We start from the raw sequence: 18,331 nt of genomic DNA on the forward strand, positions 1-18,331 counted from the left end.
GCCCCCACTGGAGGGCGGTGCTGGCTGCCAGAATCACTGTCAGTGCTTGCGAACCCCGAGGGTTTCTGCAGCCCGGGCTCTGCAAAGTCTGGGGCTGACAGATGCAGGCAGATGCCCCACATGCTTAGACCTCAGAGATAAGAATTGCTTTTCTTCCACCTCAGGAGGAACTTCCCTGGGAGTCTTGTCTTTGTTTATGGCAATGTCCAACAGATTGTTGGGAAATGTGGCTGTGTGAGTCACCACAGGCAGGCAACTGGAGCAACCACAAAACCAAGAGGAACTTTATTTCAGTATGGCACTAAGCTGTTCCTACATCATGAAATGATGTAGAAAAGGGAGATGTTCTTTCCTGTCATCACAATTGTTTTGGGATACTACTATTATAAATGACTACTCCAATTAAATTAATTAAATTTATGAAGTTATCAAAGTATAAATTTGGAATAAAACAGAAGCTAAAACTGACTCTAAGCCGGGTGATCAGAGTTGGGGAGATTTAAGATTTGGCCCTTTTGCACCAAAGTCCCCATGGGTTTCCAAAGAGCATTTCTCAGAGGGTCCCTTTTATGCAGTTCTTTGTGCCCTGGAAGGGTTTCTTCTTTAGCATATTATCACGGTTTCTGGAACTGGTGGATAATTCCTGGAATGCTGTGAGGTAAAAAGCTTCCCGGGGAAAACTTCTGATGATGCTTATCAATATGCCTCCTGCTGGAATCTGGTCAAAGGAAAAATCCCTTGGAATAGACATTGTAGTATATATCTCTGGAGACAGTGTCTCCCTGCTATTTGAATTTCTATCACTTAGTTTGTGGTTGCTGGTGATGCTTACCAAAATGCCTCCTGTCAGAGGAGAGAAATCCCCTGGAATGTACATTTCTGGGGACAGCTGCCTTCCTGTTTGAATCTCTATCATTTAGTCTGACCACTGCCTTTTTGGCCACTGGTTTTAGTACACATAACGCTGTGGGGTTTTTTATTTTATTTCATTAACCACCAGTTATTTTATAGTGAATATTACACCATCCTTCTCTCCACAGTTTTATCTTAATGGCTGATACCACAGCCCATCCCTTCTTTTGCAAGATAGAAAAGCATTATCCTCAAAAACCACAAGGATGTCCAAAAGTAACCAAAAGAACACACAACTGTATTTAAAACAAAACAAAACAAACAAACAAAAAAAAAAGCAGGTGCTTTGCATTGAACAGTAAATAAAACAAAAGTGTTTGTAAGGTTTCGATAGACTAGAGAACTTGGAACTATTTACATCCTGGAGACCCAGTTAGGGCACTTGGTCACTGAAAGTTCTGAATCATTCTCTGTGTGAGGTCAGGCCGGCTCTTGGTCCCCTCACTGGGCTTTGTTCAGCAGCAAACTCTGGAACAAAAGGAGCAAGAGAGAAAACATTTGGTTGCATTCATCCAACAGGCACACCTGGCAGAACACAATCAATGACTGGAGTGACTTTACTGCAAGAGGACCTGCAAGACTTTTTGACTTTCAGCAGCTGCCTCTTTCTGCAGAGGATTTTTACAGCCTGCCAGCCACTCAGCTAGCCCCATCGTGTTTATTTTCTTTTGCAAGTTTGCCAGCAGATCATAGCAATGCATCCCTTTGCCCAGAGGGGCCCACAAACCCTGGTGTTTTATGGAAAATGACACTGCCAAGGCCCCATGGGATGGCAGGTTACAGCTTTTCAGTATTCCCCACTGCTTGTACCACAGGACAATGCAACATTTGTAATGATTAAAGTGTACAATCAAAAACAGATCAGCAGCTCTAAGAATTCCTTCTGGCCAATACTGATCAAAGGCCCAGCAAGGAGTCAAAATTCAAGTGCTGTTCAGCTGTAGCCAAGCTACTCAGCAAGTGCTTCCCTGAGAGGGCAGCTCTGCCCCATCCCTCCCTCTCTCTTTGCTCCCAAAAGAAGTGCTCATGAGGAAGCAGAGGCTGGGGTGGCTGCAGGGCCAGCCCTGGCTGCTGTCCTCAGAAACTACAGGCAGGGCTGCAAAACAAACACTTACTGTCCTAACTTCAGGTCTTCTTGTCTTGGCTTCATGTGGCACAGAAGGCACTGGAAAAGGATTCTTCTCATGCCCTGCAGATCCCTGAAAAACCACCGAGAGAAAGCTGCTCAGAGAGAGATGCCTAAAGCAATTGCAAAGCCAGGCTTTCCTAAATTTCCAGAGAAAATGTCCATTTCTCCCAGGCATAGTCTATGCACTGGGCTCTCCCCCTCTTGCCTTCTTTCCCAGCAATCCCTCCAGTAACTGAAATGCAACTTTGGCTTCTCACCTGGCAGCTCACAATGCTTTGCACCATTCCACTTCTCCCAAACACAGAGAAATTCAGCAGCAGATTTCCTTGCTCAATAGCTGGGAGTGCAGTGAGGGCTGGAAGCAGGAAAATTATCAGGAAAAAGCAAGCAGTTAGAAGGCAGCTAATGCACTGTGCACAACCTGGCCTAAGACAGAACACTGACACATGCTCCCTCACCCCCAAATATCATAGACCCCATACCCCGAGCCATCATTAAACTGCCAAATTTTTTATAAAAAGCAAGTAAATTCTAATTTTTTAACCCATAAATGCAGCAATTTCCTCTGGCTTATATACAACCTAAGGCCCAGATTGCAGTCCATTTCCTTTTACAAACACACTCCTTTTTATACACACACTCCTTTTAGTTGCAGTTGCCTACAGTCAGAAATGGTCACTTATCTGAGAGGATGTTTCTGCAGTGCATCACACAGCACGCCTGGGTTGCAGGAATACTCCCACCAGCCCTCCTGGATACCAATGGTGATGGCCTGGGATTGCTCCTCAGGGACTTCCTCCACTTTCCTGTGCTTGGCTAAGAATCCATCCTGCTTCCTGGCAGGGTTATCCACGGCAGGCAGCTCCAGGTTGTCAGTCACAGCTCTGGGTCTCTTTTGGGTCCTCATGGTCAAATTTGGTTCACGTTGTACAGCAGTCATGGCCGGCAGTGGTGGCAGCAACACATTTTCTCTCTCCATTTAGAATGAGTCTTCTGATGCTCTGGACAAGAGAAGCAAATTCATGACTCTGATATACATAGAATGTAGGCATTTTTTAAAAGCTTGGATACATCCTGCCATTCATGGTGTTGTGTCAACAAGGCAACACTTTCAAAGATGAGAGGCTTCAAATAAGAGGCAGCTTGAATTGGCAGAGACTTTCACATTCAATAACAGAGTGGCCTAGCACATCTCTGATCATCTGAAATCAGGGGGTCCATGGAATTCTGGCAACAAGAAGCAGCACCAAGTAGCTCTCAACCTTGTTTCACCACTGCTCATTTGCACCATTTGTAGTCAGCTTTGCAAAGTTTCCAAGAACACACCAAGCAGAAATTCCCAGCTCATGGATTGCAGCATCAGAAGAGCAGGAAATGAAGTTAAACGCAGTGGGAATGCTCAGGTGTAAGGCTGCACTTCTTGCCTGACTCTGCTGTGCATGGCACAGTCCTCTCACCTCTTTCAGCAGCCACTTTTCCCGTGCTTTGGTCCCTCCTCACTGCAGACGTGCCCCCCAGCTGCTCTGCCTTGGCTCAGCTGATGCTGCACCAAGGACCATTTGACACAGAGCACAGCACCATCCCCGACCTGCTCCAGAGCCCTCTCTGCCCAAAACTACCTCCCACCCTTGCCACTCCAAAGGCCAGCACATGACTAAGACAGCTGCTCATTTTCCCTGAGGGAAAGGGAGGAAGGAATTCCAGAATCAAAGCTCTTCCATTCCTAATGCCACTGGAACATCCCTTCTCCCAGACAATCAACAGCCCTGACACCTCTGTGCTTTCAGAGAATGTCAGAAGGGAAAGGCTCCCTACCCTGACCCACCTACACCTTCAGAGCTGCTTTCTGCACTGGGTGCTGCTGTGGGAATTCTTAAAAGCACAGAGTTTTAGGAAAGCTACAAAAAGCAAACCTCAGAGACAACAAAGCTACAATGAGAGCTAAGCAATGGCCCTAACATTTATCAACAGAAAAATTACAGAAGAAGTAGAAAATTAAGGACAAATCAAACAATGCTCTGTTCATTAACACTTGTCCCTAAGCTACAGAAAAGTATATCTAGCAAGATATTAAGATGTTCTAAGCTTAATAATAGAGCTCTGTGCATTGTCTTTTAAAGTTTACAAACAAGTATTATACTCAAAAGAAGCAAAGATATTTTTAACAAAAAATACATGTACATGTAGTAGTTAGATAGAACTACTGTCAAGATGCTTTTGCTTTGTGTCATTAGTCAACAAAACTTTCATAGTAAATTGTAACACTGAGTTCCATGTCTGCTACCAAAAATGTAAACTTCTTCTCGTTGTCATAACAATGGAATAAGACTAATGCTAAAAAATAAACAACTTAAGACATGCTCCACAACAATCCCATCCCATTCATCATTTGTACATAAACCACCAACCAACAGCAGCTTCCAGCATGCAAAGGCTAACCTGCAGCAGCTGAAGTTGCAGAAGGCACACCACGTTAGAGGCAAACTCTGGAGTGTCTGGACAGGAGATCCAGTTCTTCATGCTACCCTTCTGAAGAGAGACTTAGATTTACACATCTTTCTTACATCCCATCACTGCATACTCACTTCAGTTGATTGGAGCCTTTGTGGGCTGAAATCTGGAAGTATTTTGTTGGGAATGTTTTGTCTCATTGCCTTTTCTTCCTGGGAGTATCCCCCTTGTCTTCTCTCTAGTAGGAAGAATAAAAACAGGGGGGAAAATTGACTCAGGTCATAAAAGTTCACCTAAAGTACAGACCAATACAGCTCACTTTGATGGATTCTGGCTGAAAACATTGAAAATAACACACTGGAACACCCTTGAGAGGAGAAGCATCATGGCTCCACTGCCAACCTATGAAGGTGAAACTCCACTTGGGTTTTTCAAGAACCATCTTGCTCATTGTCCAAACCCACCTGCCCTGGCCCCTCTCACCTTCTTCTTTCCAGGGGACTCCTCAGGACTCCTCATGGCTTTCCTCTTCAAGTCTGCCTTCCTCAAAGGCAAGAACAACTTCTTCTCCCCAGGAGGCAAGGGCACTTTCTCCCTGTGCCATTCCCCAGGCCTGTGGCTACTGGGGATGAGGGCATCACATTCCTGAGCATGTCTCAGGAGCCTGGCATCCAAAAAGCCTTTGGCTTTGGCCTGCTGGGAGCCCTTGTCCTTTCTCTCCTCAGAGGGCTTGTGAAGTGCCGGCTGCAGGGCTTTTTTAGTGAGGGAGTTTAGCTCCTCTGTTTTCTTTTCTCGGGGCTGGTGCTTGCAAGACTGGTCTCTGACCTCCAAAGGACCAGGCTCACTCTCCAGCTTCAGGACTTTTTTCCATTTGTCATGCACCAGGGGCTTGCTGGGCCTTTTGATACCCACAGTCTTCCTGGGCAAGGCCTCCTTGGTGTGCACAAGAGGCTTCAGAGAGCTGAGTGTGCTCATAACGTGAAATTCCAGAGGAGCCTGAGTCACTTGGCCAGAGGTCTTGTGAAAATGCTTGGTGGTTTGGCCAGAGGTCTTGTGAGTATCCTTGGTCACTTGGCCACAGCTCTTGGGAGGAGGCTCCCTTGCCTTGGAGTGGTGCTGGCAGGAAGTGCTGCTGATGCCCGGCTCCTGCCTCACACCCTCCTCACGTCCATTCCCTCGGACAATTTCCCTGAGACCCTCTTTTGGCATCAATCCTTGCTTTCTCTGGGTCACCAGGTTGTCAAGGCGCCACTTTTTAGCAGTTGATGGCTCAGGCTGCCAACAAAAGAGAAAAGAAGGATTCAAGACTGGTGCCTCTTGTGACTCTTTCTGTCCTAGCACAGCTCAACAGAGCCCAGGGACTCTTGCCCAGAGGTCATCAAGTCTGGCCTTTGGCCTGTGAAGAAATGACTCTAAACCAAGGAGCAACAAATTTGCTCTTTGAGCACCATGCATGGATATGTGAGGAATACAAAACCATAAACCAGTCAGTGGCAAATACCTAAGCCTTCATTGCAGTGAGAGGGGTCTTACAAATCAGTATTTCCAGGGCAAATCTGGCAGAATTTGGTAACAGAGTACCACATCTGCTTCCTTCCTAAGACATGGCACTGCAGTGGGCAAAGGGCTGTGGAAGCAGCCTCTCCATGGTCTCCATTCACCTCACACACTGGCAGGTCCAGCACCCTTGGAAGGTTGTCCTCCTCACTGTCACTGCAGCTGATCTCTCTGTCACAGACGGAGGAGCTGTGGCACTCCCTGGTGCTCCCTGACTCCGAGCTGCTGGGCTGTGCTGCTGCCACCCTCTTGTGCTGGGACTGGAGAGCTCTGCAAGGCCACCAGGAGACAAAATTAGGAAGCAGCAGGGGGGAAGCATTCCATTCCACTATTCCATTCCACTCTATTTCTATTCCACTGACATGGAAGCATTCAAACCTAAAACTGAACCCTGTGTTTGGGCACTGAGAGCAGAGGGGAGAAGGCCAGAGGAATACATTGCCTTACTCAAGATACAAAGTACCAGAATGAAAAATTGCTTGCAAATTATCAAATCTCAAACTCACACCCATTCAGACAAACACACAATTCCCATAGCTTATAGAAATTTTATCTCCATCCCACGCTGCAGCTAGCTGTATTATAAGCATATAAAGTGAGATTCCTAGAATGTTCATGTGAAATACTATATTTCTTTGTGTTTCTTTTGAAATAAAAGGACTACAACACATTTTTGAAAACCTCTACTTGGGCAATTGAAGAAAGTTTTACAACAAAGGAACTTGAAAATGTCATCAGTAGATCTACACAGTTTAGGTAGCTGTAGCATTACTTGTCCTGCCAGGCACCAAAACCATAGCCAGGAATGATCCAATTCAGCTGGTATCCCTTGGCATTTATGTCAGCCTCAGCATTATCAGTAGGTTGACGAGTACCAAGTGGGACAAGATGTTAAGCACCACAGAGCTTATAGGAAGACAAAAACTTCAGTCTGGTACACAAAGACTTAAGAGGTTTTTTCTTCACTTTTGTTATGTTTTGCTTTTTATCACAGCCAGTGTAGTCATGACATGGTTTAGTGCACTTGGCATTGCTGGATTAACAACAGGACTTGATGACCTTCAAGTGCTTTTCAAACCTTAACAATTTAGTGAGTCCATCATACAATAACATTTTTGCTGTTGGTGAAAATTCCCTGCAATCAAGTTTGCTGAGAAAAATTTACTGATAACCCAAACTGATGTGCATTCCAAGTTCTTCAAAGTAACTGCCCAGCAGAGATGAGAACAGGGCTTGGTTACTTACAATGCTCTTGGCTGAGAACTGGGCAATGTTTCTGAAGCTGTGCCAGCCTGCTCTGGAAATCAGAAATGAAAAGGTTGCATTTATATGCCTCCCTCAGAGCGTATATTACCCTGTGGTCTCTCAGCACCAGATTAGAGAGTCACTTTCTTCTAGGGAGGGCTTTGCCACCAAGATTGTTTATCACTCCAGATGGGAGTTTGCTAACTCAATATTGCTTGTCCTCTGCTGAACTGCTGCCTTGAGCTCAAGGTAATGAATGGTCAGAGTTTCCTAAGCCATTCCTAAATCCATCCCTGTTCAGCAAAGCAGAGGAAATCACCCTGCTTCATCAGTAGGAATACTTGATGGTCTCTGCTACAGAGAACACACAAAATTACCTGACAGCACACAAAGAACTGTGTTTACTTTGCACGTCTACTTACTCTGCTTCTGTGCTGCTGATCCATCAGGTTGGGATTCCTAGAATAAAAGGAAAAAGGAGCTTAGCGTGGAGTTAAACAGCACATCTACTGACATCAAAACTGTGTTAATGGCACCTTATGGGCATGTGCATTTTTGAAGAAATCTTTTGAAAACACTCTAAGAGCTGCCAAAGAGCTGAGCTGAATTTCTGCTCAGTAGAAAGGTCTCTTGTCATTTATCAGAAGACCTGGCATAAATGGGCTGGGTCACCTTTGTTGCCAATGGAAGTTTGGAAGTCTCTGCTTTTGGAGGCGTCTGGAGATGGGACAGGAGAGCTGGCAGTGAGCTGCTCATTTCCTGGAAAGAGAGGGAGAGAAGCAGCTCTCAAAATGGATTTTGCCCCCACCCGGTTTGTTAATGTATGTGAAACATTAGCAAACACAGAGATCTTCTATTTAAGAGCACTTACCCTGAAAATTTCTTCAATTGATGGCACATCAGAGGGCTTCTTTGCCTGAAACACGAACGAGGGAAACAGCAGGAGTTTGTTTGGGTTTGTTACTAATTGGCAGGAACTCAGCAAACCTTTGCTTACCAACAGCTCCATAAATGTATTGCAGATGTGCAAGAGTGAGAATGAAAAAGGCTGATCTAAAGGAGAGTTAACAACAGAGACCAGGCATGGACAGAGCTGAACCCAGCAATGTCAGCTCCTCTTACTCTTCCTGCTCTGAGATGTGTGTCTTCCCTTTGCAATCTGGCAATCAGGGGGCACTGCTTCCATCTCTAAACTACTGCTCCTCCTCCTACTGCTCTTTATCACTATTACTAATTTTTGAAATTATTATAATTGTTTTAGTTATTATTATTATCATTATCATCATCATTATTACTACCATATCCTTATTATCTGTAATTTTAAAATAAAGTATGTTTTTGTAATCTGCTCTATTTATGAAACTGCACTTTCCCTAAGCTGCTGTTGAAGAAGTTGATCCTTGCCTGCAAAGGCACAGGCTGCATGTAAGACTTGTGCATAAAGCCCCAGTAGTTTAAAAAAACAAATAAGAAAGCAGTTAGAAATAATAATTGCCAATTCTTCTAAGACAGTTCACAAGAGACAAGAATATTTGTCATTTAGACATATAAAATCAGAGTCTTTCTTTTACTGAAGTTAACAAAAAACAAACCAAAACCACCTGGGTATAATGCAGCCCCACACAAGGTACAGCTTCTGCTTGGTTTCTAACTCTTAACACGGTTTATGGTCAGGGAACTCAGGCAGGTCTCCAGGCAGGCTCCTTCTGCCAAGACTGGACTTCTGCTCAGCAGCAAGATCTCTTGTAATCTATTGGAAGCCCCGTAAAAAGTGGGCTGGGTTACCTTTGCCTGCACGGGAAATTTGGAAGTCTCTGTTCTCTCAGGTGACTGAAGGGATGGCAGGAGAGGGGACAGGGGGCTGCACATTTCCTGCAAAGAGAGGGAGAGAAGCAGCTCTCAGGAGTTTTCCTCAGGGACACAGAGGGAGTTTCACCCTTCCCAGAGTCAGAGGGATCCACCTCCCCATGGATCTGTACAGGCTTTCCCATGGAGATCTGCTACTGAAGAGTACCCACCTTCAATATTCCTTCAATGGACTGCACAGCAGTGTGCACCATGGGCTGGAACAAGAAAGAGGGAAGCACTGTCAGTTTGTTTGGGGATTTTCCTCCTTGATAGCAACCAAGCATGCACTCAGTCAACATTTCCTGACCAGCAGCTCTAAAAATGTCATGCAAGTTCATCCATCATGAAATGCTAGTAAGGAATAACAGTTTCATCTGAAGGGCACTGAGGAAAAGAGACCAGGCACAGCAAGAGCTGAAACCACCAGTCACCTCCTGCAAGATCATTGTCTGGCTTCCCTGGCAGTCAGGAAACACCCCTTCCATTGCTGACTTTTTATTCATCTTATTATGAATGTATGTTTCTGTCGTGTTCTCCCTTTATTGAATATCACTTCCTGTAGTTGCTAGTGTAGCAGCTAAGCTCTGCCTTCATAGGCTTAGGCTGCCTCTGCATTTGAAAGAGTTGAGCAAAAAGTTTCATTAGTTAAGAAAAACAGTTAGAAAACATAGTTTTCAATTCCAGAGAAATTCCCAGATCATTTCTAGAGAAGGACTAATATTTGTCATTCACCCAAATAATACGAGACTCATTTCTCTGAAGTAAAAAACAAAAAAACCAAAACCCCAACCAAACACCCCAAAAACCAAACGACCTTGATTGAAATGCAGCCCTTGTAAGGTGCAGTTGGTGCTTGGCTTCCAGTTCAGAACACTGTTCCTGTTCAGGTAACTCGGGCTGGTTCCACGCTGGCTCCTCCTGCCAAGATTGAGCTTTTGCTTGGCAAAGCACTTGACCATCATCACTTGGCCTCCTGGAAGGGCATCCTACTACTTCTTACACACAGCACTTGAACACAGAAAAGGGTTCAGGCTTACAGGCACAGGAGCTTTTCTGAAGGATTAAAGCAGAGACCACAAACTTCACACTAAGCCCAGCTCATGGACCAGCTCTGCAAGGTTGCTTTGATTCTGGTGAGCATTTCTGGCACAAGGAAAGCAGCCACACATGGAGCACGTGCAAGATAGAGCAGACTTGTCGTCTGTTTTCAGCCAACTTCAATGGAGAAATCTTATTTCCTGAGAATAGCAGTGACTCTAAGTTGTCCTCAAATTCTGCTTCTCGCCTCCAGACTTTGTAAACTGCAGAGGAACACAGCTTGAATTGCCCTTTTTATTGTTTGGTTGGGATTGTTTTGACTCTCCTTTTTCAACGCACTCCACGGAAGATGCCCCATTCCTGTTCCTTTCTGCACACTGACACTCCCTAATTCTTGGCCCTGCCATGAAGCCTCTGACACATCCCAGTCTGTCAGTGCAGGCAATACCAGGCTCCCGCTGGGGCTGAGGGGCTCCTAAAGACACGAACAAGGAGGTTGGCTTTACAAACAGCTTTGTTCATGTGCTGGGAGAAGAGGTGAAACCTGGCACTGGAGCACAAGAGATACATCTGAGCCTCATTGATGCACTATTTTCAAGGCTTCTCACAGCTCCTTTGGACAGATGCCTTCAAGAGACTGGGGTGATGTAGGAAGCGAAGGATCTGCTTTGGGCAAGAGGAGAAAGAGTTGTTCAGTGTCTCTGTGAAGGCAAAGTGAGTCCCTGCATGGTTATCCCCTGTGGATTAAGTCATTCTGCACTGCATTCTGCTTGTCTGTTCCAGCTGGAAGCCTCTAGGTTTCAGTGCTGCCAGGAAAAGAAGCCATCAAGAAGGAATTCCCAGCTGCAGGTGACATGTGCCTTAGACACTGAATGAGCCAATCTCCTGGCCTGGAGGAAATGGCTTTCTGAAGGGATGTCCAGGGATGTGCCAGGAAAAATCCTATTTGGCGTGTGGCTGTTCAGTATAACTGAGGCCAAAGACTTTAATTCCAGTGGTTTTCATAGCAGGAAGAGGGAAGAACAGCAGAGTTTCTTCTGCTCTAGACCTCTTCACTGTCAGGTTCCCTGCAGGGCACGAGTCTCCCCACAGCTCTTGTTTCACCCAAAACAGCAGGGAGGGGTGACCTTTCATCCCAAGGCCCCCTTGATCAGCCTTGCCAAGATCCTTTCTCTGGCTGAATCTTTCTCCTGCATGCAGCACAGCTCACGGGATATTTCCTGAGAGCCAAGGAGCCCAGCCCTGTTGCCCAATCACCTCTCCCATATTGAACACCCAGCACACAGGCCATAGATGCAGGGCTGCAGCCTCACTGTTTCTTCCTCCTCCTCCCTCTCCAGGCTTCAGCACTGCAGGGCTGTATGATCAAAGACAGGTTCATCTTTCCGAAGAAGTCAAAGGAAGGAAATAAGATATCAACAGAACTGAAACAAGCAGAAAATGAAAGATGGGACTTTTTCCTTACAGAGCCATTGTCCAAAACAACCATGAAGAGAAACCAGTGACTCAGGGGCCAAAGTCAGAGATCCCTGCTGCAGAGGAGGATAATTCAGCATATTCACTCCAAGTTTCATCTCTCAGCTCCTAAATGGACTCCTCCTGGAGTGAAAGCTCCAGAAGGGCTAGACAATGATGCCAAAGGACAAGTGGGAACACTGCCTGGTTTAGCACCCGAAGTCCAGGAAGGGTTTATAAAGGAGAAAATCTAGAAAGGAAGCAGAGGGCAAGAAATGTCTGATGCTGCTGCAGAGGTCTCAAGGGGACACCTGAAGAGTGACAGTATTTAAGGTCTCCTGTCCTGACTGCCCGCAGACAGCAGAGAAGGTGAGGCAAGGGGCTGTGGGAGCAGCCTCTACATTTGATTTGCATTCACCTCAGGTGCTGGTGCTCTTGGAAGTGCAGAGGCTGAGGAGCTGTGGCACTCCCTGGTGCTCCCTGACTCTGAGCTGCTGGGCTGTGCTGCTGCCACCCTCCTGTGCTGGGACTGGAGAGCTCTGCAAGGCCACCAGGAGACAAAATTAGGAAGCAGCAGTGAGGAAGGTTACTTACTTATTCCATTGACATGGCAGCATTCAAAACTAAAACTGAGCCCTGTGTTTGGCCACTCAGAGCAGAGGGATGAAGGCCAGAGGAATACATTGCCATGCTCCAAAAATAAAGCATATATGAAAAACCACTCTGGGAATAATAAAACCTCCAACACCCACCCAGCCAGACAAGAATGTAAACAGATTTCACTGCTACATTGTGAAGCTGCATTCAGCCAACTCAAGTTGATAAAAACTACCAAAATGGCCCAGTGCCTTTCTGAAAGCCCCAACCCCCAAAAGAAACACTTCCAATAGAGGGTAACAAATATCAGGATGGATCCTTGGTCAATACAAAACCAGAGGATCTACAGACACACTGGGGGTGAGGAGGAGAATAGAATGGAGCACCAGGGGAAATACAAGTCGGGTTCTTAGGCCAACTCCAGCAAGCCTGGATTGTTCATTTCTAATGGCAGCTTTCCTGAAACCCTCACAAGAATGAAACCAACTTTCAACAGCAGCCCTGAGCAGCATCAAACCAAAGGCTGCAGCTTCAAGGGAAACCAGGAAGCCCTTCCCTCTCCCCCTCAAATGAAAAGTGGTTTGTTTGTTCTAGAGGGTAGTATGGGGACACAACTGTACCTTGGAGGAGCCAGTGAAGAAGATGGCTTTTCCACAACCTGTTTTGGTCACAAAAACAGAGAGGAGAGGAGGAAGCAAGGTTAGCTGAGGGAACTCAGCCCAGTGCAACAAGTGGGGATGATTTCAAGGCATGTCTGTGTGCCTGGCGTAGGCACCACCTAAAAGCCACTTGGTCAGCAGCACTCTCAGCACTCCCACTTCTGGCTAACACTCTTAGATAATGCTTGTGCTGACAATCAAGATAAAATGGGCTTTGTGCTTCCACACAAATGACATGCTTCAAGTGTTCCAGAAAAACATCACATTGCAGATCACAACTGAAACACAAGTAGGAGTCCCTGAACCATTTTCCATTCCTCTGCCTCCTCTGGCTCAAAGGTGTTACAGCTCTACCCATACAGAGCCTACTGAAAACAATGGAAAAGAGGCAAGAGAAGTTTGCTGCCACATTGGCCCACTCAGAAACACTCTGAGACACAACGGCATCTGGTTCTCAGAAACTCATGGGGCTGGATGCCCTTTGTTTCCCAAATGGAAATTTGGAAGCCCAGACACGAGGCAGCACGTCCAGAGCCTTTGGACAAGGGGAGCTCAGGAAAGGCAACCCCCAGCTTGAGGGAGGAGCAGCTCTGGCTGCCTGGCATGAGTTGTCAGTCTGGTCCTTGAACTGCTCTAGGCAGCGTTACGCTCACAGACTGAGAGGAAGGCTGATCTTACAACTCCAGCTTTTATCCCTACTTCTCCTCAGCCCAGCCCAAAACACACTTTCAGGGAGGGCAACGTCTGCTGCATCAGCAGGAGCTGAACAATGTATTTTTTCCCCAACCATTTCTTTCATGTATGCAGAACATGAGCAAATACAGAGATCTATTATGGAAGAGACCAAACTTCAACGTTTTTGCAGTGGATGGCACATCAATGGGCTTCTTTTTCTGAAACAAGAATGAGGGAGGCAGGAGGAGTTTGTTTGGCTTTTTTACTAATTGACCTGGACACAGCAGCATTTGGTTACCAACAATTGTAGAAATGGCATGCAATTCCATTCATAATCCAGTGCTACTGAGGATCAAAAGGCCCATCTGAAGGGGAATTGAGAATGGAGGCCAAGCGGAAAAGCAGCTGAAATTCCCAAAGTCATCTCTTCTGCCACTGAGGAAAAGAGGAAATCCCTTTGGAACCTGGCAGGCTGGAAATACTCTTTCCATTTGAAAACTACTGCTGCTGCTACTACTACTACTACTACTACTACTACTACTACTACTACTACTACTGCTACTACTACTGCTGCTATTTATCATTACTGTGATTATGATGATGTAAGTATGTCTGTGCAGTCTTCTCCCTTTATGGAATTCTACTATTATATTATCAAGCAACACACTTTGTCTTCAAAGGCACAGGCTGCCTCAGCATTTAAAAAGTTCTGCAAGAAGCTTCCTTAGTTAAAAGAAAAACAGCCAGAAATAATAGATCCCAATTCTTCTAAGCCATTTCTAGAGAAAGGGGAATATTTCTTATTCATCCAAACAAAAGGAGACTCCTTATTCTTCTGAAGGCAACAGCAGTCTGGACAAAACACTGACTTCTCATGTTGCTGGAATGATGCCCCACAGTTTATGCAAGTTCTGGCTGACTTTAGGCATCCACTTGTTGCCCCTGCAGGATTTGCAAATCCCCGACTACCATTTCTCACTCTCCCCTTGCTTGGCAAAGGGATGGATTTAGCAGCCAAATTTGGAGCAGTGGAGGTTCTCCAGGGGTTCTCAGAGACACACTATGGAGAGAAGTTAACTTTGAGCTACCCCAAAGAGCTGAGTCCACCCCCAGCTGATGGCAGAAGCTGGCAGGGACTCCAGCCCTCCCTCAGAAACACTTGGTCTGAGAGAAAAACACTCCTTCCCCTCCCTCACTGCACTCTCCAAGGAAGATGCAGCATCCCTGCTCCTTTCTTCACACTCCCTCAACTGGGCTTGCAAGCAGCAAGGAAAAACACTGCCCATTGCTGGGAGCCTCAGGGCTGATTGCAGCACTCTGCACTTTCAAGGGTTGGAGATCCACACTGCTGCTTCATCTTTTTGGCATGAAGCATGGCTCCTGCAAAAAGCAAGGCCCTGCAGTGCTCTACTTCTCTCAGCTGCCTCCCGTTTTCCACAAGATGTTGTCTCGAGTCCTTTGCAGCTGATCAACAGCTTTTTCCAGGAAAAGCTGGCTGCAGCCTCCAGCTTTTCCTTCTCATTCCAAGGGCCAAACACAATTTGAAAACCATCTCCATGGCCATCCTACACCAACTGCTGTGCTTCAGCACTGTGGGCTCCTACATTCCATAGGGCACAGCAACATCCCAGTGCTGATGGATCAGCCTGGCAAAACCCCAAATTGCACCTAGCAACCAAGTGCCTTTGACCTCTGGAGAGGCTGAGCCATGAACCAGACAGGGCCTGTGTGCTGCTCCCTTGGCCTTGAGGGACTCCAGCAACAGAGGACCCCAACAATTGAACTCACCTTGACAGGCTCAAGAAAGATTTCAGATTGTGGAGCTTTGGCTTCTGACCTCCCATTTGAGAGACCTTCATTGCTGGCACCGTAGTTCTGCTCAGGCTTAGGTCTGGTGCTCAGTGATTCTGGTGAGGATTCTCTCCATATGTCCTCACATGGATTTGTCTTACTGGAGGCCGGCCTATGACTGGAGGCCTGTAAGTTGGATTGAGGTTTTTTTGGGATCCATCCGGGATTCAGAGGGGACTCATGGCTCAGGAGGACCTTGGAGTCCTCGTCGCCCAGCAGGTTCTTGATGCGCCTTGACAGCTCATCTTCTTTATCTGTCTGCAGCACAAGAACAGAGAGGGGGAAATGTCAGAAACAGCCCAAGCAAGAGATCCAGCTCAGCAAGAGACATTGCTCAGCATCTTCATGGAATCTCCATGCATCCCCACAAGGGCAGTTAGGCAAGCTCAGTGCAGCAGATGGGAAGATGTCGTGTTTGCAGGAATCAGGCTCTAGGCTGCTACAGCCCATGCAGAAGGCACAGCTCTCCTCTCCCACCCCAAGCCTCCTTCCTTCTCTCCTTCCAGCCTGCACTCCACTCCCATTACCTTGTAGGGCTTGGCAAAGAGGGGAGTCTTCTCCAAAAATGGATCTTTCTCCTCTGGAGCCACCTGCCTCCTCCGCCTCTCTTGCTCCAGAATACGGAGCAAGTCTCTGTTGTTCTTCCACCTTTCACACAGAGACACAGAAAAGAGACTTAACACTCCAGGCCCTGTTTATACTCCCTGCAGAAACAGGGCCTTTCCCACAAGGGCACACGGCCAGCAGCAAAGCAATGTTGAAATCCTCAGCATGCTGACAGTGGACAGATCAGTTCTGTCCACTGTGTGCTGTGCCCCAGAGCCATGAGACACACAGGGGACAGCACAATCCTTCTCAGGGAATGCTACTCCTGATCCCAGCCTCCAAGAAGGCTGGGAAGGGAAGGACTCTCCCCCCATTTCCTTGTGAAAGGCAGAAGCAGTCACTGGGCTGATCAGCACATGAGCTGGCAAATCCACTTGCAATGATTAATGGGAGAAAGCACCAGTCTTGTTCTCCTTCAGACCTCTCACCCCAGTCTCCCCCCTTGCGAGTCAAACAGAATCTTCTGTTCTGAAGGTGTTTCAACTTTCAAGGCTTGAACTTTGCCCACTTTATTAACAACCTTGGAAATTCATTCTCGACTTCAAACATACATTTGGAAAGCTGCTTCCCTAAGAAATCATGGAGCTGCATTTAAAGCCATCCTATCAGCGTAATTAGAAAGGAGTTCTCAGGAATTCAGAAAACACCAGGTCAAATCCCCCTGTTCCTCCTCAGCCACATATGTATGTACTCAATCACAGCTGAGATAACACAAGAAAACAACAATAAAGTGTCCCAGCATGGAAAGCCAGATCCTTTAAACTGTCCCTGGCCTTTGAAAGACTACTGCAAAATGGGGCAAACTCTGGCTCTGATATTTATGGACATCGGGGAAGGAAAAGCATGCAGGCACATTGCATGCAGGTATCTATTTCTACTCTACTGCAAAGTCTTTGTACATACAATTCATAAAGTCTGCTTTGCAAATGAAATTCCCTAGTGTCCCGGGTTGCAAGGGGGGAGCTTTGTCTGCTCCAGCAGTGACATTTACTCCAATACCACACCAATAATCAGCTCCTGAAAGTTTAATCATTCCTAGAGCCGAGGCACAGCTGCCTCATCTCATCCTGAGGGGCTGCCACTTACAATCAACAGGTTTTTGCACTGGATGGCATTCCTAATTCAGAGTCATTGAGTCTGCTGTCTACTGAAATGCCCAGACTTTTTAGATAAGCCTGTAGATCTCCCGGTCTCCCCAGCCCTGGAGACATCTTTGCTGCCCATGTCTGGCCTGCCCTTGAAGGTGTTTGTCCAGATGCTCTTCAAACCCTTTGCAAACCTGAGCTCTGCTGCCACTCAGAACCCCGCACATTTCCCTTAAGGTCAGGGAACATTGGAAGCTTTGGGAACTGCACCTCCAGGCTTTGCACCAACACGCCCAGCACCTGGGAGCCTTGGTGCAGGGAGACTGCACAGTCCCAAGCCCACCATCACCGGGGCGAAAACAGCTCAACACTGCAGCTTTACAAATAGTCCTGTACTTGCTGCAGCTGCTCCTCACTTGATGTGTCACCAGGAAAACCCCAACAACCTGACTGCTCAAAGAAGCAGATGAAACTGAATGGCTGCCCTGAAACATCACCTCAATCCTCATCATCTTCAAATATCTTTTGACACCAGAAGTAAAAATTCACACAATTCGCCCCCATCCCAAAAAAATGCAACTCGTGCGTTGCTACAGACTGAAACAGGAAAATACTCCTAGGACAAAAGCATCCCCAACTGCAGAGGGGAGTGCCCTGGCTCCAGCAATAAGAGATTGGCTTCAGAAATTTCAGCAGAGAATCTGTCCTGAGCCATGATCATATCCAGGCCTGGGTCTGTAACAGAAGCTCTTAAAATACCAATGTGCTCTGAAGCCACTCTCACTGGCAGGCAATCCTTACTTCATTTCTCCCACTCTGGAATGCTGATTCTTGCATAGCAGGGGGAATTCTTTTTCTAAACCATCACAACATTGATCACAGCACCCGGGAAGCCAAGATTACATCAAATTCATTCCTACCTATTGTCTCTCTTCTGCTTGTCTGTCCGTTCCGTTAGGAAGCCTCAATTGGAGTCAGCTTCTCTGGAAGAGAACAAACAGATATTCACCATCTGCACGGGTTCATGCCTAAAGGGGAGGTCGAGATCTCCAGGGACTTGCTGCACTCAGAGCCTGGAGTGCCCGACTGGGACTCATTCCAGTGCTCCTAAACAGAAACCAACCAAACACAAGGATGACACGTAGCTGAGAATGGGAGAACCAAGAGATCCATTTTCCCCTTCCCCCAGCAGGGATGCTGCATTTCAAGTCAGCACTGAACTC

The 18,331-nt window shown here is 46.6% G+C and overlaps 1 protein-coding gene and 1 long non-coding RNA gene across 2 annotated transcripts; both read right to left on the reverse strand.

The window, feature by feature from the left end:
• Nucleotides 1-947: 947 nt before the first annotated feature.
• On the reverse strand, nt 948-6,045 carry LOC135287658 (uncharacterized). The gene is made up of 5 exons (XR_010351217.1): nt 4,976-6,045; nt 4,627-4,730; nt 2,299-3,042; nt 2,028-2,111; nt 948-1,380 (listed from the first exon to the last, which is right to left on the reverse strand). It is a non-coding gene; the product is annotated as an uncharacterized LOC135287658 (long non-coding RNA).
• A 1,577-nt stretch (nt 6,046-7,622) lies between these two features.
• LOC135287575 (AF4/FMR2 family member 1-like) lies at nt 7,623-17,914 on the reverse strand. Its single transcript, XM_064400864.1, has 9 exons — nt 17,910-17,914; nt 15,945-16,065; nt 15,355-15,675; nt 9,313-9,357; nt 9,080-9,166; nt 8,166-8,210; nt 7,967-8,053; nt 7,717-7,753; nt 7,623-7,648 (listed from the first exon to the last, which is right to left on the reverse strand). The coding sequence occupies exons 1-9, from the start codon at nt 17,912-17,914 to the stop codon at nt 7,623-7,625; spliced, it is 774 nt and encodes a 257-aa protein (XP_064256934.1).
• Between the last annotated feature and the right edge of the window lie 417 nt (nt 17,915-18,331).

Source organism: Passer domesticus, chromosome 30 (genome assembly GCF_036417665.1).
Source record: "Passer domesticus isolate bPasDom1 chromosome 30, bPasDom1.hap1, whole genome shotgun sequence".
In the NCBI taxonomy this organism is placed as follows: Eukaryota; Metazoa; Chordata; class Aves; order Passeriformes; family Passeridae; genus Passer; species Passer domesticus.